This window comes from Pholcus phalangioides, unplaced genomic scaffold (assembly GCF_987345545.1).
Source record: "Pholcus phalangioides strain wild (caught in Gottingen) unplaced genomic scaffold, Ppha-v1.0 ptg000001l_1, whole genome shotgun sequence".
Classification (NCBI taxonomy): domain Eukaryota; kingdom Metazoa; phylum Arthropoda; class Arachnida; order Araneae; family Pholcidae; genus Pholcus; species Pholcus phalangioides.
The window spans coordinates 635,417-659,766 of NW_028301594.1; the positions used below are offsets into that span (position 1 = coordinate 635,417).

Here is a 24,350-nt window from a genome sequence, read left to right on the forward strand (position 1 = left end):
CCTGTTTGATAACACGAAACTCTAGAACATCTAAAAATTAACCATATTTATAGTTTCAAAGGTCTTCAAAGACAAAAATTTGATATAAATTCAAAGATCAGGAAATTAAGTACGCTCGTAGATTCTATCAGATTTAGGTATATGGGATTCGATGTGAATTATATAATAATCGATAGAACTATAAAATAAATTTCACTTACAAATTATGTAAGGTGAACAAAAAGTAAATATTTTGAAAGTTGAAATAGCTAATTTAATCTTTTCTGCCCTGATAAATTTGTGGCTTCTACAACGCATTCTTCACAGGGAAATGATACTAATTGGCACTGCATTCAAAAATTTCCCGAACTTATTTTATTACGGATGAATGAAAACAGATAGAACCTGTTTATTTGGTGTTTCTTTCGAAATAACTACCCTGTGAAATTACGCATTTTTGCCATTGTTTATACGACGTTGTAAGTGGGTTGCCACCCCTTTTCTTGTCTCATCCTCTAATCAGTAGAGAGTGCGACAATTTAGGCTAAAAACGCAATAAATTGATAGAAATTTTATTTTCTTATGTCAAAAAAAATCCAAGTTGGAAGAGGTTTATGAAAATGTTAAAAAAAATTACGTGGTTATCGGAAAAATAATTGAATGAAGAACGTGTATTGAACTTGCATTATTTTAGCTTTTGCATTTTTTGGGAAGCTACATACCATTTCTTTTCAAGTAACTTTGATTAAAACCATGGCCCCCACGTCCTGGAGCAAGCCCCCCCCCTCTAGGCTAGGATCTTTGGTGAACCTCCCAAGGTAGACTTTTCACAGGCCCCTTCTATAATGAATTTATAGCATGAAAAAAAAAAGATAATTATTGTCCGTGGTCCTGTCAGTCCCAACCTTGTGGGGGCCATGATTAAAACCTTTTCACGGACAATGTCCTTAACTATTAACATAAGTTTTATTAATTTACTAGCTATAATACCCGGCGTTGCCCGGGTTTTTTTCAATGAGGCTTTTTTGGATCACCTGATATCTTCCTCTTTCTTTGAGGGACATGCAAACCGTGTCCAAGTTCACCAATATGGCGACTTCCTACGCGACTCATGAAATAAACAAATCTAGATTTAAAGTAACGTAAAAAAAATATATATTTTTCTTTTTTTAAAGGGTGCAAGGTATTTCGATCCCCCCCCCCCTTTTTGAACTTCAAGCTATCCATCTCTGCCTGTTTCAGCTTCCAAAAATGTTTAATTAAAGCTGTGGAATTTTTTCGATGTACTTTATGGGTCCATAATTAATTTTAAAACATCCTAAACCACATGAATTTATGCAGTTAAATATCAAAAGACAATACGGAGACATTAATTTTCATGCTTGAGAAGATGTAAATAAAAAGTTGAAATCAATGTTATTGCATGGATGTCCAACTCGAAAGCAGGTCCGGCTAATTACTTCATATTTAATCTCCTGGGCTTCGTATATTTCTAAGCGAACTCAATGTTTCAAAAATCGAGTATTTAATACAATTTTTAAAATCATTGATGTGACAGAAAACCCAACCAAATTTCCTCATTTCTACATTAAAATCGGCAATTTTAACATTGATTTCTATAGGGGATCACCCTTTGCCTTACCATCAAAGTGATGCTGATGATGGCGTCTATTCAAAAAGCTCTCATTACTGGGAGGATTGAATAAAGTGGCAAACCATTATAAAGGCATAAATATTATACATATACTGACAGCGTTGAAGAAATGACAAACCATTGTAAAGGCATATACGCGTTTTAAACGCATTGCTACGGAACCACGGTAACCAAAGTAAACGTTCGGAAAGTGATTGTTGAGGCCCAAAAACCATTGTTGCCGGACAGTTTTTTGCCCATTTGGGGCATTTGCCCTGGTCTGACGAAATTTTAAAATAGCCTATCGTTCAAGTCGGGTCCCATTTAGTATATATGCAAAATTTGGCGACGATCGATCTAAAATTGTAGATTTGTATAGAGAACATACACACACACAGACAGAAAATCAATTTTATATATATAGATAGATAAAATATATATTTTTAGTTCATGAGCACATTTAATTTTTTTCCGTGAGATTCGAAACTAAATTTAGAAAATGAAAATTTCATTCACATATCAGCACTCATTTATTGATTTTTATGAAATTATACATTTCCAAGTAAGAAGAAAATGTATTTTTATTTTTTTGCTATGGACATGGGCGAATTCAAAAAGCAAAAAACATAAAGGAAAATTTTATTTTCGTGAATTTCTCAGTTGCTAACTTTCTAAACTTTATAGTGATCATAGAATCTATGATCAAAAGGAAAAATTGAAGAAAAAATAACAATTCACACACAACCTGCAAAGAGTTTTAAGATTAGCTGATCATTTCTACTTGTGAAGATTTAACACGTGCTTATACTGAGCTATTCCATAATTACCCTAGCCGCATTTTCCTTACAAACCGTTGATCCTAGAGGCATACGTCCAATTGAAATAGCACCCGAAAAACGTGCAAAACTTAAATACGTCATTCGTGTTGTAAGGGGGTGTATAATTATCAAAATATAAAAATTAACTTTTTATACGGACACCCTGTGCTCAAAAACACAATTAGAAACTCGTTGCCCTGTCCTTTAAAAATGGGAGCAAAGTTCAGAAAGGACAGCATAAACGAGGAAAAGGAACGTTTATCAACTTTGGCTACATGTCCGTTAATTTATGTTGTTCTTTCCCAACTTTTACCGATTTTTGAATTTAAATATCTTAGCGAATATTGTACATAGAAACTTGGGTTTTTTCCATCAGGAGAGGAAAGGCAATATTTTTCTAATTTGGTTTTTGAGGACAGTGTGCCCATATAAAAAGTTATTATTATTTTTTATTTTAATGACTGTATAACCCCTTGCAACATGAATCATGTATCTGAGTTCTACACGTTATTTTTATACTTTTCTAATTGGAAGTACGCCTCTAGGATCCACAGTTCGCCAGTAAAATGCGGAAGGGGAATAACTACCAAATAAGGACAAAAACATACATTATTATACAAACTTGATGATGAGAGTGATAATAATAGGAACCTAGAGACACCCATGCTCTGTCACACTCTCGGTGAAAATTTATTTGGATATGCATTACATGATGATGAGTACCTCCACCTTTAACACAGCTCAACTACTACTCTAACTGAAGTAAAAGATATGCACAGAATATATAAAGGTTTAAATTTCAGGAGCCCTGTATTGGATCTACTATTCGTGGGCGTACCTCTACTTGTGGCTGTACAAGCATCGTGAAAAGGATCGATTCGATTTATACGATTATTGTGATGAGGACAACCCGGAAAGAAACCATTTCTTGATACCTCCTCAGGAATGGGATTTGGAGAGTCCAATCGGGATCTCTCAATATCAAGTAAATATTTATTTATGCATTTCTATCTAGCTTTTCATTTTGGTGTGTATTAAAGGTTCGAAGTAATTATTTTCACGAGGAAATTTCTATTAATGTATATGCTCTTGTAACCTTTTTGATACTATATTCGGTAAGGGCATATCCTAAGAAACAACCATGAATTATTATACTCATACATTGGCGTACGCAAAAGGGGGGGGGGGGTTGAGGTTCCAACCACATCTCAAGCCGAGATTATAGTGTTATTTTGCAGGAAAAAACATAACCCCCTCCCTTTTCAGAAGAAAAAAAATCTTTTTTTCTTCGACACCCCCCCCCCCCCTGAGAAAATTTTGTGTACGCCTATGTACTCATAGAGTACGCTATACTATTACAGTGGGCATTCACGATAACGGACACCTTAAGACCGAAATTTTCGCCCGTTAATACGTATCGAAATGGATAGAGGCTCTGTCTTCATGCATTTTTCTCTTACTTTTCATCTTATTATCTAATACTACTTCCGAACACCAACTCCGAACATATCGCCAAACAGCAATTTACTACGAATGAGTCAAAGCCGCTTGAAAGATGCGAGACTCGCATCTTTCAAGCGGCGACGGATGCTTGAAAGACGAGAAAGAGACTCTTAATGCAGCTTTGAATCGAGTTGGGTCGGAAATCTTTCTTTCCAGAGAGAAAGTCATGTTATACTTCTGTTCTCGTCTTGGACGGCGGGCACTTCCCGCGAGAGCGCATTCAGGTGCCATCCATCGGAGGTCTACTCAGGTCCGATAAAGATAGAATTTATCTAGGTTCTTTCCCTGGATCGACCCATGGACCTAACGGTAGTCCTCATGGTGGTAGGCGAACATAACAGAAGGTGTTCGCTCACGGGGAGTGTCCCTTATGGAGTATTATTATAATAGTACTGCACTATACTGTGCCACTTATAATAACATTGAGATGCTTTCCTATTATTGGATCAAGAAATCAAGTGCGTATTACAGTCGTGACAATCGATGTTTAATTAAATGCGGTGCTAGCAAAAACTGTTACTAGTAATCTCAAAAATATATTCGAATAATGTTTTTTAATGAATATTTTAACAAATATTTTTTCTTCACAATTTTATATTCAAATACTTTTACTAAAGTAAAATTTATTTTTAGGAAGGTAGATCAGATGACGTCTTTTGCTTTGGTGTCAACAAGAGCAATGAATGCTTGGCCGTCAGCGTGTCCCGAATACCTCACGAAAAAGGTGTAAAGTGTTCGCTGTTGTTGCGTCTGTCGAATGGTCAGACGTTCACGATTCCCGAAGAACACGTCTATCAAGCGGACGAAGAAAAAGCGGATGGAGAAAGCAACACGTTCGGATCTCAGAGGCTCAAGGTGCAATGTCTGCTTCCCATGAGAAAATGGAGGATATTTTTCAACGGCATCTTGAAGTATGAAAGAAAAGAAATTGATTATAAAAGTTGCATTATTAGATTTGTAGAACATTTTTAACCTATCGTTTCAATTGAAAATTAAAAGTGTTGACTCGATGACATTTTCTATGCAGAGAAGTTCCAGGAGATGATGATGGTTCACCTCCCAAGTACAAGCATGTGCGGTTTACATTTTTGTGAGTTTCATGTCAAATGTATTGATTCTAATTTATCCCTCACATTACTTTATAGTACTGCTCCTTGGTTTAGATTAGCGTTTCTCAACCATGGCTTAACGAGACATTGCATTGGCAAGAGTTCTACTGATGTTTTACAAAACATAGATATTTATAGAAAGGGTTACACACAAGGGTAAAAAATAGAAGTAGAGAAACGCTGATCTAGAATGATCTTTGAACCTTTTGAACTGCCAGTGATATGATTATAATAATTGTAGTTTGAGTGATGGATATTAGAATTGTAAGTGACTTCGCTCTCGTGAATTTGGTCATCTGAAAATTATTCTGCAACGATTTCCCCCATATAGCATTTGCACCCGTCAAGGGTTAAATTTTCAGAAATCATGTCGTAGTGATTCTCTGTATTATAAAATGTAATACTCACCAAATTTCATATTCATAGTTTCTGCTGTTTGGACTCAGCGATGATTGCCCCATGTAAACTTTGGAATCCCCCCCCCCCCACACACACACACATATGACCCCCTTAGATGTTGAATTTTGGAATATCCCTTTAGTGAGTCTCTACATTACAAAATAGAACTACACACAAAATTTCATAATTATAGCTTAAGCGGTTTTGGCTCAGCATGATTTCTCTATGCAACCTTTGAACCCTTTTTTGACCCCCTTATGGGTCGAATTTCGAAAAACCCTTTCTTAGTGGGTCTTTACTTCATGAAATAAAACTACTGACCAAATTTCATATTCATAACTTTGGTGGTTTCAGCTCGGTGATGATGAATCAGTCAGTCATTCAGGACATGTCATCATATATATACGTATGATTTCCTTTATTAGAGTTTATTTTAGAGTACTTTTTGAATCCCCTTAACCCTTTCCACGGCGTATCAGAAATCACCGAACACCTGCAAAATGTCATATTTTTTTCAAACCTTTCAGCAACACAGCAACAATCACTAAAAACACCCTTTCAAAAAAATTACATATATTTTTTTAATGAAGTATCGAAAGACTTTCTTTTGATTTTTGAAGGCTGTGAAGTTAGAAGTATAGGGGAAAGTGTTCCCCATTGAGAAATCAATTTTACAAAATATCTAGGCTTGTCAATGTTGAAATAAGAAGCTTTCAAGGGGGCGATACATCTCGTCAATGCCGCTGAGAGGGTTAATACACACACATATTGCCTCTTACATTTTTAAAACTAAATTTTATTTTCAAACAGATGGACAACATCTTCAGACATCTTCGATTTCCATAGAGATGTATCGAAGAGGGAGATCGCAAGTGTCACCGCCCAGTCTTCTTCGTGGTCATGTTTACCGACAAACTTCCTTGGAAAGTAAGTACGATTCCTATATGCATGTTTTAGTAAACACAGTCGAGCTTGGTAAATTTGAAGTTAAAGGTGCAGCGATTAACGAAAAGGATCCGTGATTTCTATTACAAAACTGTGGTTCCCTATCTTCAATAATTCTAGAAGTATCAAAGAGATCTATTTCCATTTTGATACTAGAATTTATGATTTCCGAAATTTTTCACACGCTTAGTATTAAAGACGATAAAAATGTTTCAGATTTTGGATTGTATCTTGATTCGTAATTTGAACTACATTAGTTATATCAAGTAATTCGAAATCTCAATACACGCGGGTTGAATAATGTTAAAATGAGCATCAATATATACACACTGAAAATTTACTAATTAGTACTATGGATTTTTTATACCGTCAAATTCAGTTATAACGACATAAAGGTTCTTAATTGTTGTTATAACCGAGATGTCATTACAGCCGATGCGGACGTTTTGGACGACGTGGCATTTTAAATGTGTGGAGCTAAAATACAATATACTCAAATGTGCAAATACAAACAAAAATTAAGTTATCAAGTTATTTACACTGCGATGGTCGCCGCTGTGGTGGTCGAGTGGTTATAGTGACGGACTCGCGATGCGAGGGTCCGGGTTCGAACCCCACAGTGGTGGTCGGCTGAAGTTGGTTTTCTGTGGTTCCCAACTTCAAGGCGCAAATGCGAGCCGATCTCCCCGTTAAAAAGTCTCGCCACAGAGAGCAACAGTCCTACAACGAAAAATCCTTCAATCATAACACTTCACTCATAGTTAGAAAAACTTGTGGCAGATGGCAGCACTACACATAACAAGCATTACAGAGAAACAACAAAAACTTCACGTCAGGTTTCACTACACGTACACGCACATTCCCGCATGTACCGATTCGGGGGTTTCAGGGGGGGGGGCACATGTGTGGTGTAGTAGTAGTAGGTTGGTAGGGACTCCAAAAAATGGCTCGGGGATCCATGATGTTCTTAAGTCAGCCACCTCGTTGGGCAATTTGCTTGTTGTGGCGTTGTATTTGTGATGAATGTGTCCATATGTTAGCGACAAAAGTATGAGACGTTGGAATCATCAACACGGGACATCGCTTTTACTTGCCAAAAAGTGTTAATGTGAAATTATATATATATCAGTTATTGCTCATAAATTACCCTTAACTGGAAATAAGATGCTATATAGGAAGTCCACAAAGAATTCGAAATTATATTACGGGGGAAAAAATTCTTGTAAAATTTGCATATTATGCTAATTAGCTATCTTTAACTGTAGTAAAACAAGCTTCATTGAAAGTTCGAGACACTTTTATAGAAAGTTTTTAGGAATGTCTATTAAACGGTAGCAAAAAAGTGAGGAAAAATGCGTCGTTACATCCGATATCGTTGCGTTGTCATCGGTGTCGTAAGCAAGGTTCGTTAACTTCATTTTCGTTTGGAATCAGCCCAGGCCACTCACAAATCCCACAATTTGTGATTGTTATAACCGAGGCGTCGTTGTAGCTGAGATCGTTATCAACCTTCTGGTTCACTCAAGGTGAATTCATGCGAAATCGAATTAACAAAGTTCCACAGTAATTGTTCACGATTGTGAGAGTGCTTGATTATTTATTGTGGGAATTATTTTCAGGTTAAGGAAAGCATTCGATTCCTACGAACAGTCGGGCATGTTTCACGGTACTATAATTATGGAAGGAGAAGAAGAGAGGACCGTATACCTGTGGGGCGTCCGACAACGTAGCCGAGGTAAGAATTGAAACGCATTATGAAACCCCAACACCAGTTTGTAAGAGATTTAGTACCATTTAGACATCTGGAAAGCCACGAAGAGTGCTGACATTGAACTCTATTATAACCTGCAAATAAACTCGAGATGTTGCCCTCTTCGATGCAAATTACATTTGCAAGTAACCATACATGGTTCTCTCACTGCCATCCGTTACTTCCGGAGTACGTTTAGCCCGGATACCCCCTTTATATAGACATATTCTTGCAGGAAAATGTACAATTTCGAGAAAATAATGAAGTTTCCGGAAAAAAAAAAGTAATTTATGTATTTCTTTAACTTCAAGGTTCACAAGAGGAATTGGAGAGAGGCACCATCATGGACTATTATGGAAATATCGCTGTGAGTATGATGCATTTGAATTTGTACATGATATTTTACTACTGGAAAATTTTCGCCGAATTGAGATGCCATACGAGTACGTTGTAATCATTGTCTCTTCGGCGAGTTGCTGATGCTCTTCTATCGATGTTTGATGATTTTTTTTCATTTCTTATTGAAATTAAGAGTATTCGATAGTTTTCATAGCAATGGATCAACAATTACAATACTATTAAAATACGATAATTAATACTTATTTGAAATATAAAAAATATTCACTACTTATCAAAATACAATACCCAATACTATCAAAAATACGATATACTCAATATATTATCAAAATACGATACCCAATGCAAAATCAAAATACAATAGAACCTCAATATAAAAGATTTCGCCTATAATGGACAGCTAAATACAAAAATTAAAAATCTGTGAAAATTGTGAAACTTTTATCTGACCAGTTTAAAACTCGTTTTAAGTTTGTACTTGAAACGTAGAAACTTAAGCTGCACAAAAACTGGTTTTAGGGTGTGGCTACACAAAATTGATCATTAAATTCTCCTTCGCTGTGCTAGCGACACCTCAAAACCGGACTGAATTTTTGCTCGGGTTAGAGAGTAAGTGGAGGGAGAGAGAGACCCCCCTCCACACACACACCTTTGGAAGACCGCGGCCCGATTGATTTCTTTTATGTGAGTGGAAAGCCCAGTGATACGCACGCGTATGAAAAATTCCATGCAAAATGATAATCTCTAAAAATGTCCAAACATGCGGGCGAGTTCGACCCGGACCCGCGTCGTGTGAATTGATCCATATAACCTAATGTGCAAAACCTGTATGTGCAGATGCGGAACCCGCATTTAGGTTTTGACACATGCGGACGCTATCTGGACCCGCATGAACACTTCCATGTTGCGGGCGCATTCCGCATCGTCTGAAAGGCTCCGTATGCACCAATAGTTAAAACTTCTTCCGGACTCGCGTCCGCATCCTCTCCGTGTGAAAGGGCCTTAATGGGGTATAAATGGGTAAAATTGAATCGGTGAAAAGCTCGGTTTGAAAGAAAGAAAGAGTTGCCCAAAAGCCGCTGTGGTAGTCGAGTGGTCATAGTAATGGACTCGCGTCACGAGTTCCCGGGTTCGAACCCCACCGTCACCACAGTGGTGATCGACTGAAGTTGGTTTTCTGCGGTTCCCAACTTCGAGGCGGGAATGCAAGCCGAGATCTCCCCTTTTAAAAGTCTCTCCACAGAGAGCAACAGACCTACAAACATTAAAAATGTAATTCAATCATAACACATCACTCACTTCACTTCTGAAATATAGACGGCAGCACTGAAAAATCAACCACAACACTACATACGCACTCAGCTCTTAGGTACACACACATTTACACTTCCGGTACAACTCACTAGGTAGTAAATCGCCATAGATGGCGATAGACCGGAGTTGCGCTCGGTTTGAAAAAAAAGTGTTTCTCAAAGTGGGCAATGGAATGGTCCAGGAAAGCGATAGAAGCTAGGGGTGTAACATGAGATCCTATGAGTTCGCTTGAGTTGGGGGGCCATGAGAGAGAAAAAATTTCTGAAGAAGGGGGCGATGGAACAAAAAGCTTAGGGACACTATGATATAGATCAAGGACCTTTTAAAAGACCTAAAAACTGTGGATTTTAGCTCTTTCATCTCGGGTCTATCTTTTGACATTTGTGTTATCATTTTTTCAATGAAGAGTATGAGGGAGTATGCACTACTTGAGGCCTCTGGATCGGATGAAGTTCGAAGTGTTTGTCACAGGCTTGAGAACGCTGCTGCTTTTTTCCAACTCTTTTCAGCAAAGGATGAATGACGCAATGGGGAAAAATTCATTTTAATAATGTCTAAGGCGGGGATTACACTATAAAAGTTTTATAAAAGTAAATGCATAAAACTTGAAAAATGTCACCAATAATATTATTGGTTACATTCTAGAAAATTCAACCGATGATCTTATTGGTAGCATTTTTTAAGTTTTATAAAAGGACTTTTATCAAACTTTTATAGTGCAATCAGACCTAAATAAATTTCCTTCAATTCCCCAGTAAGTCTTGAAGTAGAATTTATGTTTTTGACAATGTCTTCTCCTTTTGTGGTTTAGTGAATAGAAATATTTCTGAAAATTCTTCAGTGATGATAATATTGATATCGCAAGTCCGAAGAAAGTCATTTGCTCCACGTCTGGAACACCCAAAATTCTGTTGAGTGCTATTGAAAACACTGCACATTTGATGATTTACGTGGAAAGTTTGATGAATTACTACAATCAATTAACCATATTTAACTGGGAATCAAATTATTAGTTTGAATGGGTAATTAGTTTGAATGGGTAATTCGTTTGAACGGATAATTAGTTTGAATGGGTAATTCGTTTGAATGGATAATTAGTTTGAATGGGTAATTCGTTTGAATGGATAATTAGTTTGAAGAGAGTCTTGCTCGAATAATGTCCTTGTTTTTTTTTTCTCAAAATTTTTGACACGGTATTCGGATTATATACTTTACTTTGAAACTACATACTTTTTCCTGAAAATTGTATTTCTTTCATCCATAAGTTGTTTTTTCTTTCAAATCTAAAGCTTTCAAATCTGCGCACAATCAGAATTTGAACTGACGTTTGAACTCTAAATTCACTCGCAACTGGACGATTTCGACAAGACCAGACGAGCAGCAAATGAATTGTAAACAACACAGATGACCAAGTTCATTGTCATTTGGTGAGCGTTTATCATTAAGACAAAAACCAAAAAAACTGGAATAGGAGGGGGAGAAAGTAGGTCCTTTATATTTATAGCAGCATCTCTCATTCGTCACTGGGAGGCGGAATGCTATTTTTTAAATTTCTCCCAATCCTGAAAACTTCGACTTAAAGTAAGAAAACTTCGAGTTAAGGGAAAAATTTAACATTCAAATACGAAGAAAGTTCTGGGGGCCCGAGTAAAAACTTCGACTTACACAGATATTCGAAGTATCGGAGTTCCAGTTATCGCGAATTGACTGCCAAGGGATTACGAAAGAACTGTGGGACTTCAATTCATCATTCATTGAATATATAATACCTTTTTGAAATAATCTCAATTTGAACTGAAAACTGAATTATCGTTTCGATAAATTTCATGGTAAAAAAGTTTATAACGAGTTGCGAGTGTAATCAAATGGTGCTTATCTCATGATTTATGTGAAAAAAAAATGTTCATCTAAAATATGGAAGAGTGTGATGCTTATTATATTTTCATTAATGACACTTCTTGTTCGTCAGGATGGAGCTGTTGTTCACTTGGGAATACTGAACAGTCCTGAACTTGGTAAGAAGTATGTACGATAGTAGTATTCTCAAAATAACATTGAATGACAAATGGATTCACGTTAATTTTGGAGTATTTAACGATAACTTACTTAACTACTGAATTATTTAATCATTATATTAATTAATTATTGGATTTTGTCTAAGGACTGTAGAGATACTTTACTCTCAGATCTGGTGAAGATCAAGAGAACGGATTATTAAGAGATACTACCCCGGCTTGGCAAATATAATTCGTTATACGGGGTTCCCCTAATGGGGGAAGACAAAAAAAATTAAAACTTTACATCCTACCACCTGGAGCACAATTAAAATATCACGAGAAGCAATTTAGTGCCCCTGGGATTTATAATGATTATTTTACATTCCTTCATTGCATGAAAACATTTATATGCATAGGACATACATATATATGTTACTGCGAAAGCCAGAAATTGGCCAATTCGCGAAGTGGCCGGCCACTTCGCGAATTGGCCAATTTTGTTAAATATTGACCCGGGCAATGTCCGAAATTCGGACATTGGCCGGACAGTTCGCGAAATGGCCGGTGATTACCGGCCAAAGTCCGATAACAAAAGATATGATTCGGGATTATCATCAAGTTGGTGCCGTTATGTAGTGCTAAGCCCTGCTGTCGAAGACTATAGATCTGTATATAGATAGAACCGCTCACCCAGCCCCGGACTGATGCAAAAACCTTATCTTTAGCAAAAACCACACTACAGATATTAATACTTGGTCAAAATGGCACCAGAACGCCAGTTACGCACAAAATTTTCACAACTCCAGTTAAGGGTTAAATATTTATTTTCATTTATAATTTATAAAATATTTATTTAAATTTATTATTATTAAATAAGTATTTATATGAATTCATATTAAATATTTATATGAATTCATATTAAATATTTATATGAATTCATATTAAATATTTATATGAATTCATATTAAACATTTATATGAATTCATATTAAATATTTATATGAATTCATATTAAATATTTATATGAATTCATATTAAATATTTATATGAATTCATATTAAATATTTATGATCACATATATAAAATTTCGATCATGGTTTATGGTTATAAGATTCATTTTGTTCCTATTTTTCAAATATTTTTTCATATTGAGGGGATTAAATCATTTAATACACTGTTTTGTTTAAAAAAATACCCTCTAGCTGGTATTATACTATGGAAGATCTTTGACACAAAACATATTTTATAAAAAATGTCCCGTTCTAATCAGCCCTCGCGTGCAGAAGATGACCGTGGTACGACAAAAATGATCGAATTTTATAAAAGATCTTTATCAAAGAACATTTATAGTGTAATACATATTCAATATATAACTTAAATATTTCAAGTTCAGTATACAGTACAGTAGGCCTACTTTAAACGTTTGTTTTTATTTTAAGGAGTTAATTTCTAGTAAAAAACTTATAACAGGTTTACTTACGGCTATGTGATAAGATCTGATGGCTTTACATTTCCTATCGAGAATTGCGTACAGCATATTCACTCGGAGAATAAGAGAACTTTCCGTTTCCTTAGTCGTGAGTATTTGACCACTTCTGAAAATGTGATTATGAAAATGGTAATTCAACTATTTCCAGTATAGTGTGTAAAAATTCTACAAAATATTTTTTATTAATTTTTTTAGATAATCATCAATACAAATTATCCATCCAAGAGATAGACAGTGTAGCAATGAAATTCGAAAAAGAATTCAAAGGTGACATGATTGCTAAATTCACAGAATTGCAACTTGATGAAAGAAAAGGTTACGGAATCATTTTCTCTGGGTAAGTTATACGTACTTTGTATATGTACAAGGTATCAATCAGAATAATTCACAAAAAAATAAAAAATAAAAAAACAAACATATACTAAAATAACAAGTTGATAAACAATTTTTTCCAGATATTTTTCGGAATCATTAAGATGAAAATTCATTAACAGCGTCAAAACGTCTCAATGAACACGTTTTGACGCTGTTAATGAATTTTCATCTTAATTATTCCAAGATTTTTAAACACAATTTAAATTTAAACACAATTCAGATTTAAACACAATTAGAATGCACAAAATGTTGTTTAGAATTTTACATTACACAGCTTACTCACATATATGATATTTTCACTTTAGGTCATTAAAAAGATTCGAAAAGAGACAAGTGCGAGCCAGAAACGCATCGCATCAAAGAAGCCCTCGTAAGTTAATTAAGATTATATGAAAGCGTATTATTAAAATGAAATATATAAACTGTGAGTGTGTTAACTCTCCCATTATATTCACAATTATTTCTAAATGTAGTTCACAAATGCCAATTATGTGTCACCTTTGAAGATGTGACGTGTCAAGAATCTGAACTCACAGGAGGCAAAGGATCATCCTTGGGAAAACTTTGGAGCCTTCACAATCGAGGAAATGAATCGAATGGGGTCAATGTAATTAATATTCAGACGTTTTTAAAAATTTTGTAAAAATATTAATATTTGATTACAAGTCTCATTAATAATGGAACTATTAACTATTAACTCTAATTGTAATACACTATATTAAACAGTTTGAAGTCCCAAAAGGAGTTGTAGTGACCACAGAGTCGTATCAAGTATTTACCGAAGGATGTCTGGAATCTGCTCTAAAAGAATTCGAAAAACATTTCTGGTAGGAATTTCATTGTTTTTGCCTTTTATCAAATTCTTAGGTGTGTAAAATTTAGTACTCATTTTTCTTAAATGAGATTTTTGAATAAAATTAAGAAGCAAAAAACACACATACATGTTATTCCAAATACTTTGTTATTTTAGGGGATCTGAGAATGGTGGATCGGAGCTTTGTAGAAAGTAAGTGGTTTCATATCAAAGGTCATTTTTGAAAACATTATGCAAAACATATTATACAGAACTTGTATCCTGAAAGTGCTAATGCGGACTTTATCTCATTTTCCGTCCATCGAAGAGATATGATTCCAATTTAAAAATGCTCAAAAGGCGTCCAAAGTTTCCGTGTACTAGTTTTGACAGCGAAAATACAGTGTGCAACAAAGTAAAAAAAATATATAAATATAAATTTATATACGGTCCCCTTGTCATCTAATTTCTAATTAAAAAGTTGTTGCCCCATCTTTTCTGAGGCCAACAGAAAATATTTCATGTGTTTAAGTGTAATATTCGCTGAGATATTCTCCAAATCGGAGAAAATTTGGGAAAGGACAGCATAAATGAGGAAAAAGAACGTTATTCGATAGTGTTTTTGCTGTTCTTTCATAATTTTTCTCAGATTTTTGAATTTAAATACCTAAGCGAATATTGCATTTAAAAACATTGAATTTGTTTCGTTGGCCTCCGCATATACGGAACAACCACTTTATAATTGAAAGTTAGAACTTACAGGGTAATTTTCGAAGGTCTTTTGAACATTTTTTAAATTGGAATCACACCGCTACGATGGACGGTTGCTGAGATAAAGGCCGCATTAGCACATGCAGGATATCCTGTATGTTCATGTATGTACATCTATAACTTTTGGTTTTGCATAATTTATATCAATATTTATATTGATGTAAGCCTTGTAATGATAGATAGAACCGCTCACAACCCCTAACTGATGCAAAGCACCTTACTTCCGTTACCTCAAAAGAGGCAGAGTTGTGTCGGAAAAGTTAGCAAACATTTAAAGTGGTGGCTCCCCTTGCCCCGTGCTCGCAAGTATCGAATCACACGCGTCGTTCTGGCGATGAAGACAGCCATCAACTCGATGCAACGTACAAGACATTTGACTGAAATGGACAGCTGAACCCAATCGCTTGGGAGAAAAATTGCACGTGCGCCCAGTGACACAAAGGGACCGGAGACCGCAGCCTGGGATTTCGAAAGAAATGTGGAAAAGACTTGTGGGCAAGAAAGAAGAAAAAGAAGCTGGCATGTTGAAGTGGGAGAGATTTGAGAATGGTCTAAATACACAATGTATACAAAATATATATACAGCACCTCCACTGTGACGGTAAACCAAGAAACAAAGCCTCGGTCCACAGAGATGGGCAGTTTTGTTGAATTACGCACATACATTATTTACATTACAAAAATTTCCCTTATTTATACTATTGGGAATGTACATAAACATTACCATGAAGATAATGCATGTTAGGAACAAATATCACCATGAGCTAATACAAACATTCAAGGTTTGTTAAAAATTATTATCAGACTAAGCCTTGTAATGTTAAAATAAGGTAGAAAAATCTAAGAGAAACTTATTTCTTTGAATTTTCATCTTAATCACACTGATATGTAATCACTGAAATCAGCATTAATCATTCCCATCTATTCAAAATAATAATACATAATAATAATAATACAAAGAACATTACCAGTTTTTATTTTATATAATTTTATAAATGAGTAAGTAATTATGCAGTATACGTGAGTGATACTGTGCATTATCACGACAATGGCTTTCAGCTAAATAATCTATAAAACATAAACTTCGTGTTTTTTCTTCCCAGCGTCATGAAGAAAGTGACAGAAACAGTGATTCCAGAAATTGTAGAAGCAGCTATAAAAACCAACATGGTATCCATCTTTGGAGAAGATTTTGACAAGGTGAAGTTTGCTGTGAGATCTTCAGCTACTGGTGAGAATAATTTACTGTACGTGCATACAGGGTGATTCCATAATTTACATTTTACTGGCAAACCGTTCAGTAGAGGTATATCGAGAGGCACACTTCCAATTGGAAAAACTATGCAAATAACGTAGAACTCAGACTCGTCATTCATGGTGGTATAGTAATAAAAATGTAAAAATTAGATAAATAAGTGGAACCGAACACAACCCCGGACTGATGCAAAACCACTTATTTCCTTTACCTCAAATGAGGTAGCGTTGTGTCGGAAAAAGTTGCAAAGATAAGATTTATAGCAGTGCTCTCCCCCCTGCTCGAAAGTATCGAATCACTCGCGTCGTTCTCCAAATGAAGACAGCTATCAGGTCGATGTAACGTACAAGCATTTGACTAAAAATAGATAGCTGAACCTAATGACCAGGAAGAAAAATTGCACGTGCACCCAGTAGCACATAAGGGCTGGACACCATCGCAGCCTGGGATTTCAAAATGAGTGTGGATATAAAAATTAACTTTTCACACGGACATCCTGTGTTCAAAAACCCAATAAGAAAATTGTTGCCCTGTCTTTTCCGAGGCCAACGAAGAAAAAAATCTTCCCCGTTTATAAGTGCAAAATCCGCAGAGATATTTAAATTAAAAAATTGTTGAAAGAACAGCATTGAAAAGTTGTGAAAGAACAGCATAAACGAGGGAAAAAAAAGCGTTGTCCGTTAGACTTCGCTGCTATTTCCCAATTTTGTACCAGTTTTTGAATTCAAAGTCTCAATATTTGTACTGTAGCGAACATTGCACTTAAAAACGTGGAAGTTTGGTATCAAGAGAGGCAGGGCAACAACTTTCTAATTGGGTTTTTAAGCACACTGTGTCCGTATGAAAAAAGTTCATTTTTATATTTTAATAACTACAACATGAATGACATATCTGAGTTCTACACATCATTTCCATAGTTTCTCCGATCGGAAGTACGCTTCGAGAGTCAACAGTTTGTCAGTAAAATGCAGTGATGTTAATTATAGAATCACCCTGTACAAGGCAGATCCAAAATTCCTTGGTCCTAGTGACAATGAATATAGTTCTGTCTAAAAATAAAATATTGAATAGCAAAGAACACAATTATTGCATATATTACAAATGTTTTTTTCACCACTTCTTCACTGTATTGCATTGTCTACTAACTGTATTACATTTTCTAAATAAATTAATAATCATAGACTCTCTCAATTACATTTACTCGTATATTTTTAATTATAAAAATGTATTTTAACTATGCACATGAGATAACTGCGTACATAATTTTATGTAAGTATTTACTTATATAAAGTATTTCTTTTGAACGAATAAATAATATACTACTTAAATCACATCTTTCAATGTCCTTTATTATTATTATTATAACATTTTGCTAATGCCAAATCTTTTCATTTTTAAGGTGAAGATACAGCACAGATGTCAGCCGCAGGTCAAATGGAAACATTTCTAGGAGTGAAAGGATTTCATGAAGTAATGCATAATACCATATACAATATGTATAATACCATGTATACAGTCGTTCCCCCGTATTCGTGATTTCCATATTCACGGTTTCGGTATTTGCGGTTTTTTTTCCTTTATTGGAAAAAGTTTTTTTGGCAACACTCACAAATCGTCTTTCATGTGTTTTGTTTACAAAATTTGAGTTATACATCATGTTTAGAATGACTCATTTTTGGATAGCTTGCTAATGCCATTACTGTCATCACTAGAGCCGTGGCAGCTCTTAGGGTGAGAACATAGTGCGTACGTATTTCCGATTCTGAAAACCCGCGTCGTCTCCGCATGGTTAAAACCCCGAATTTAAAGCTAAAAAAAAGTTGAAATTTTTATTTGTAACCAATCAGAGACGGCGCGGGTTTCTAGAATCGGAAATACATACGCACTATGTTCACACCCTCACGGGAGAAACAGTCAGAACTTGTTGGATTAATCTTTGGCCACAATGTACGCTCCAGGACATAACCAGTTCTACAGAGCCAACTGAGGAGATTATAAAAGGCATTGCCACGTTACCGATGTTCAGAAAACGAGATGTACAGAAAAACCTATGGTTTCAGTTGTTCGCGGACACCCCCGGAACGTAACCCTCGCGAATACGGGGAGGGGGGGGGGCTGACTGTACTACAATTTCCTATTTGAGTATTTAATTACTCCATGTAGTCGGATACAGAGCATATTTAGTTGCCCCCGTTTAAACAGATATTAACGGTTCCAGCGCACAATATCCGATTAAGCGGGGTATTCGATGATGCGGGAAACAAATTAAAATTGCTATTTAACATCATTAGTATAGTTTGTATATTGAAAAATCTTTGATGAAGGATAAATGATAATAAGGCTTCTGAAATAAATCAGATATCAAAATAAAATGAAAATTACATTGAATTACAAAGATCTCTATCACGATACACACACACATAAGATTTTTACTTTTAATTGCGAAAGTAATCGTCCTCTATGGGCTTAACATGAAACTAAAATAAAATAATTAAATATACGTGCTGGAGACAACTTAGATACTTCGCGAGACCAGTATCCGCTCTCAAGTCTGGATTTTTGCCAGGTTTTAACATAAGACATATTTTCCAATAATTTTAAATGTTTTATCCAACAAAAATAGTATATGCATAGCGGTCGATATGCATTATTAGTTGTTGTTGGGGGACTCGTTATATTCGATTAAATGGGGAAGAGTTAAGGAAACCAAGTTTTTAAGCGGAGAAAATGATCTATGGGGAGGTGAGAATTTTTGTTCTAGAGGATTTTATCCGTTTTGCAGGGCCAACTGTATATATGGTAAATCGGTAGTTATGCATAATCACCAATCATCTGAGACAGTTGGATAAATTTCATTGCATTTATCACTTTTACCGGCAATTATGCAAAATCCATAAATGAAGCCGATAAGATGCCTTCTTTTACTTTGATGGGTGTATTTATTTTGCGCGTACTTTTCCACCAGGACGCATTTTGCCACAGTGTCTAAAAATTTAATGGAAATAGATATGAAAAAAGATAGAAACATAAAATTATTATCTGTCTTGTAATGTTGACTTTCTTACACCATGTGCAAACAAAACCAACATTATCAATTGAATCCATCATGTGGCGCGGTAGCCCAGGTCGATAAGATGCTCGCCTAAAGTAACGAAGGAATGTTAGAGGCGTCGCGAGTTCGATACCCGGTTCGTCCTTGTCAGAAAACTTTCCTGACACAGGGGTACAACAGAAACGGCGACATAACCGCAGAAAAAATTTCTACCGCAGGGAGTCCTTCCATCGAGGGGGTTAGCGCACCAACCTCTCGATGAGTATAAAAAACAAGCCTGCTGTTCGGAATAGGCAATAAATTGTAGGTCCCGGTCTAATTAGCACTCGTGTGCAGAAAATGACCGTGTTGCGACAAAAATGAACAAATGAACCCATCATCTCCTAGACTAAGGTTTGCGTATAATTCCGATAAATTTGATTAATTTCATCGGCGATTTTTCATATAAACTAATATGACCTGCTGGAGGTTATACATAAGGAAAAACAAAATATATATATAAATAAAGTTTATCAAACTTACACCACTTAGTGACTATATGCACCGCCCGAGTGGAGTGGTGCTAAGATGCTCGTCTACCGCCGTGAAGGTTGCTGTTTGGCCACACGTTCGAACCGGGGGAATGATATAGCACAATATATATTTTCCCTTACGAGCTTGAGATGACCACCGATAGATGATAGACCCCTTCATTTCCAGCCCAACTCGTTAACAGCAGTAAATAAGGATATAGTCGGAGTATGTGGTGAAGTTGTGATAATATATGTGCATGCATAAATTTATCGCATTTCTTCAGTGGGAGTGAAAAATTCACAATATATAGACAAAGTTAATCTAACTTACCGAAATGAAAAGTGATTATGCATAATCACCGGATTTATTACATTCGCTGTAGCATATACAGGTTGTCATGTAAGTCCTAGCTCAAACTTTATCTCATCAACCGTTCGTCGCACAGGTATAGTCCAAATATAAAAATGCTAAATATGTGTTCAAGAATCACCGCGTACCAGATTTCAGAGTGAAAATACAGTGTGTCACAAAATGAAAAAAATCGAAATTTTATACGGTCCTCCTGTCCTATAACTTTCAATTAGAACGTTGTTGCCCTGTGTCTTCTGAGCCCAACAAAAAAAGGTTCCTTGTTTCTGAGCGCAATATTCACTGAGATATTTGAATTCAAATGTCGGAGAGAAGTTGGAAAAGTACACAGAATAAATGAGGGAAAGAATTGATGACGTTAATTTATACTTTTCTTTCCAATTCTTCTCTCATTTGAATTCGAATATCTCGGCGAATATTGCACTTGGAGACGTGTAATTTCTTTATTGGGCTCAGAAGAGATAGAGTAACAACATTATAGTTGGAAGTTAGAAGACGGGGGGGGGGAATCCTGTATAAACATTTAGATTTTTATATTTTTGTGATACTATATTTCATTCTCAAAACAGGTACATAGTAATTGTTTTTCGTGGTTCCCAACTCCAAGACATGAATGCGAGCCGATTTCCCCGTTAAAAAGTCTCGCCGCACAGAGCAACAGGCCTGCAACGGTAGAATTATTCAATTATCACACTTTACACATGCTTTCGAGACCACCTACTAAAATATCTTCAATGAGAATGAGCGGTGGGCCATGATCTGGTTAGGAGGAGGTACAGGGTCATTTCCGGACACATTTTGAGCATTTTTTAAATTGGAACAATACCTCTACGACAAACGATTGATGAAATAAATGCCGCACTAACACTTACAGGACATCCTGTATAAAGAAAAATATTTGTTCGAGCAGCAACTAAAGCAATGTGACTGATAGCTTTATCAAATCGTGATAATGCACACGTTGAATTTTCATTTCATATTTACTTCAGTGACGCAAATCTGATACTAATACCTATTCCCATAATGAAAAACTGTTTTTTTTCAGTTTATTTAAACATTCAATTATTATTATTTTTCTAATTTCATGCATAGGCACCGTTTTTATAACATTTTTTCTTTGATCATACGATTATTAGATTTTGGAAGCAGTCAAAAAGTGTTGGGCATCGCAGTTCTCCTATCAAGCTGTCGAATACAAAAGGTGAACATCCATGTATAATACTTCGTGGTTGGTCTAGTATAATTATAACGTGGGGAATCGATTAAAATTTTTAACTGGTTAACTAAAAATTTTAATTGATTAATCGAATTTTAGTAGTACTATATTCTTCTTAACCATGTGCATTAATAATGATCGATGGTATGAAAATATGTGATACTCTCCCTGACCTGACGAATATGAATTACCATACGGGGTTCCCCGAGGGAAGCATATTCTCTCGGAAAAAAGAAATTAAAACCATTACATCCTACCCCATGGAGCACCATTAGCATTGCACTGGCAGATATTTAGTGCCCTGGGATTAATATTGCTATAAAAATATATTTTATTGATTTCAAGCACCTATTTGGCAGATGCAAAGTAATATAGGAATAATTAAGAAATTAAGGCTTCCCGGTTGAAACAATTTGACAGAATATGTTCAGCAAATAATATGCTGCACAATATTTTGTCAAAACCTGGAATTACTTCACTTCGATCTCGTCGTTTTTTTCAGGTTAGTTTATTTTAGGTTAGCCATTGATTTCAAAACTACTTTCGATCATAGTATGCATTGCTTGTTTGCCTAGAAACTCCTATCAAATGGTAATACTTGTTTTAGGACAGAGCTAATGTTTTCAAGAACACAAAAAAGCTACTATTCATGGTGGAGACAAAGTTTTTGTCTTGCCTCCTAAAACTCCGAATAAAGTCAATTTGAAACTGAAATGATCAATGTTCATTGACCCGACTTGCATGTCCCATGCCGAAAACTTTGATCAAAATATTGAACCAAATATTTTATGGCCACTTTTCCAAAATGTTATGTATGGGTAGCTTAATTTTTTAAGACATCTCATCGGTTTCGTTAAATAACATGAGTTAAATGAGCTCACCCGGACAAAAAATTAGTCACCTCCTCGAGAAATCACGTTAACGCTGTGTAACTCCGCTTCTGTTCTTGATAACAGCCTAAATTCGGTTAGAAAGAGGGTTCACAAGGTTCTGCGGGTACGTCGCATGCAGTTTGAGCCACAAGATGAGGATTAGATCAAGCAAATCCACTAAACTGCGGGGATGCTGATTTCGGATTAATACAGATTATACATTGAGACGAAATGCTTCATTGGGCCTTCGGTGCACTCGACGCCATACGTCATTTGAATAAATGCAGAAACGTGATTCGTCGGACCACATTACACGCCAACAGTCAGCTACTGTCCCCGCGTTCGGTGATTTCATGGAAAGAAGTGCAACTTTATGTGCCTGTGCGAGCAATGGCCTCTTGCGAGGTACCCGACTCCAAATTTCCGTTGCATACAGTTCTCGTCGCAATGTTCTCTCGCAAACAGGTTGGGATGGACCTCCATTCACTGATTGTAGCAATTACTGTCGGCTTTGGAAGCGATTTTGATTCACAAGCCGTGAAACTCGTCTCGGGAGGATCTTTTACAGCTTACAGTTCTGGCGTCGTGCTTCATGGCCACGCGTGTTACACCATTTATTGTAGACACTTTGAACAGTCCGCATCAACAAACCCGGCAACTTCACTGACCCGTATGGCGATGGGCTCGGCCAAACAAGATTGCTCAATTTTGTCACTCTGTCATATCGTTACATTTACCCATCTTGACGAACAATTTCCGCTTGAAACAAAAATGTTTCACCCAACGTTACTGCCTTATTATCACGTAGAAGCAGTGCGAGCACAGTTGAGCACTTGACTTGACCGCTGTACTGTCTGTACCGGTTTAATGACAACACTGTGCTTGCTCACCAGGGTGACTAATTTTTGTGTCCGATGAGTGTATATAACAAACTCTTTACGCAAATTTTAATCGAATTTTAATAGGATTGATTGAATTAATTTACTCAACTTAAACGTTTAACTGACATCAACAATCGATGGATTAGCCGATCCGATTAATCGTACCCGCCTAAATAATTATGAGATGAAAGATATTGTAATAGGCTCGTTTTTGTCATTTTCCGAATATGAAATCTCTGGGTTTTTTTCCATTTACAGGCACTACGGTCAGATTTTGAATAGTCCAATGGCCGTGGTTATCCAGGAGATGGTACCATGCGATGTCGCCGGTGTAATATTCACCTGCGATCCCGTGAATGGTGATCCACGACATATTAGCGTGACAGGAAACTGGGGACTCGGAGAAGTATCTAGAAATATCCATCACCAATTGATAATATATATATATAAATTTAATATCATTTCCAATAAATATATTTTATTCAATGAGCGAAATCAACTACTTTTCAATTTTCTGTTATTCGACATTGAATTTCACTAGTGATTGATGTAACATTGTAAATTTTTTTAAATAAATTTCAGTCGGTTGTGTCTGCTGCAGCTGAACCTGACACGTTCCTTCTGAAACGTGATATAAGTAATGAATTACAGATTCAGGAAAAGAATTCAGGAAGGAAGAGTACCAAGATTGTCATGGATGGTTTGTGTAATATTGTGTTTTTATTTATTTACAATAACCCCAGAAGGCATGAAAAAGTGTATGTGTTTGTTTGTACTTTTAATTCAATTATGAGTACTACTAATCGTACATGCACCTTGTACGCATTCCTCTGCGAAATTTCTAACGAATCCGTACATGCTTTAATGTGTGTTGTAAGTGTCTGCACGTGCGCACACACGCGCCCTCTTTCGGGGGAAGTAACGTTGATGATTTAAAACGTCGCGAGAGAATTTCCGGAAT

The 24,350-nt window shown here is 35.9% G+C and overlaps 1 protein-coding gene and 1 long non-coding RNA gene across 2 annotated transcripts in view; one reads left to right on the forward strand and one right to left on the reverse strand.

The window, feature by feature from the left end:
• Nucleotides 1-24,350, forward strand: part of LOC149089624 (uncharacterized) — a 59,875-nt gene that overhangs the window by 228 nt on the left and 35,297 nt on the right. Inside the window, exons 2-19 of the mRNA XM_089231870.1 lie at nucleotides 3,234-3,415; nucleotides 4,567-4,844; nucleotides 4,961-5,023; nucleotides 6,252-6,368; nucleotides 8,006-8,121; nucleotides 8,448-8,503; nucleotides 11,777-11,829; nucleotides 13,274-13,380; nucleotides 13,488-13,629; nucleotides 13,973-14,037; nucleotides 14,141-14,274; nucleotides 14,394-14,494; nucleotides 14,638-14,673; nucleotides 16,335-16,462; nucleotides 17,886-17,956; nucleotides 21,557-21,621; nucleotides 23,648-23,795; nucleotides 23,972-24,089. Of these exons, the coding sequence (XP_089087996.1) occupies nucleotides 3,234-3,415; nucleotides 4,567-4,844; nucleotides 4,961-5,023; nucleotides 6,252-6,368; nucleotides 8,006-8,121; nucleotides 8,448-8,503; nucleotides 11,777-11,829; nucleotides 13,274-13,380; nucleotides 13,488-13,629; nucleotides 13,973-14,037; nucleotides 14,141-14,274; nucleotides 14,394-14,494; nucleotides 14,638-14,673; nucleotides 16,335-16,462; nucleotides 17,886-17,956; nucleotides 21,557-21,621; nucleotides 23,648-23,795; nucleotides 23,972-24,089 (1,980 nt within the window). The remainder of the gene's footprint in view (nucleotides 1-3,233; nucleotides 3,416-4,566; nucleotides 4,845-4,960; nucleotides 5,024-6,251; nucleotides 6,369-8,005; nucleotides 8,122-8,447; nucleotides 8,504-11,776; nucleotides 11,830-13,273; nucleotides 13,381-13,487; nucleotides 13,630-13,972; nucleotides 14,038-14,140; nucleotides 14,275-14,393; nucleotides 14,495-14,637; nucleotides 14,674-16,334; nucleotides 16,463-17,885; nucleotides 17,957-21,556; nucleotides 21,622-23,647; nucleotides 23,796-23,971; nucleotides 24,090-24,350) is intronic.
• On the reverse strand, nucleotides 4,717-22,602 carry LOC149089625 (uncharacterized). The gene is made up of 3 exons (XR_016192614.1): nucleotides 22,518-22,602; nucleotides 13,284-13,398; nucleotides 4,717-4,838 (listed from the first exon to the last, which is right to left on the reverse strand). It is a non-coding gene; the product is annotated as an uncharacterized LOC149089625 (long non-coding RNA).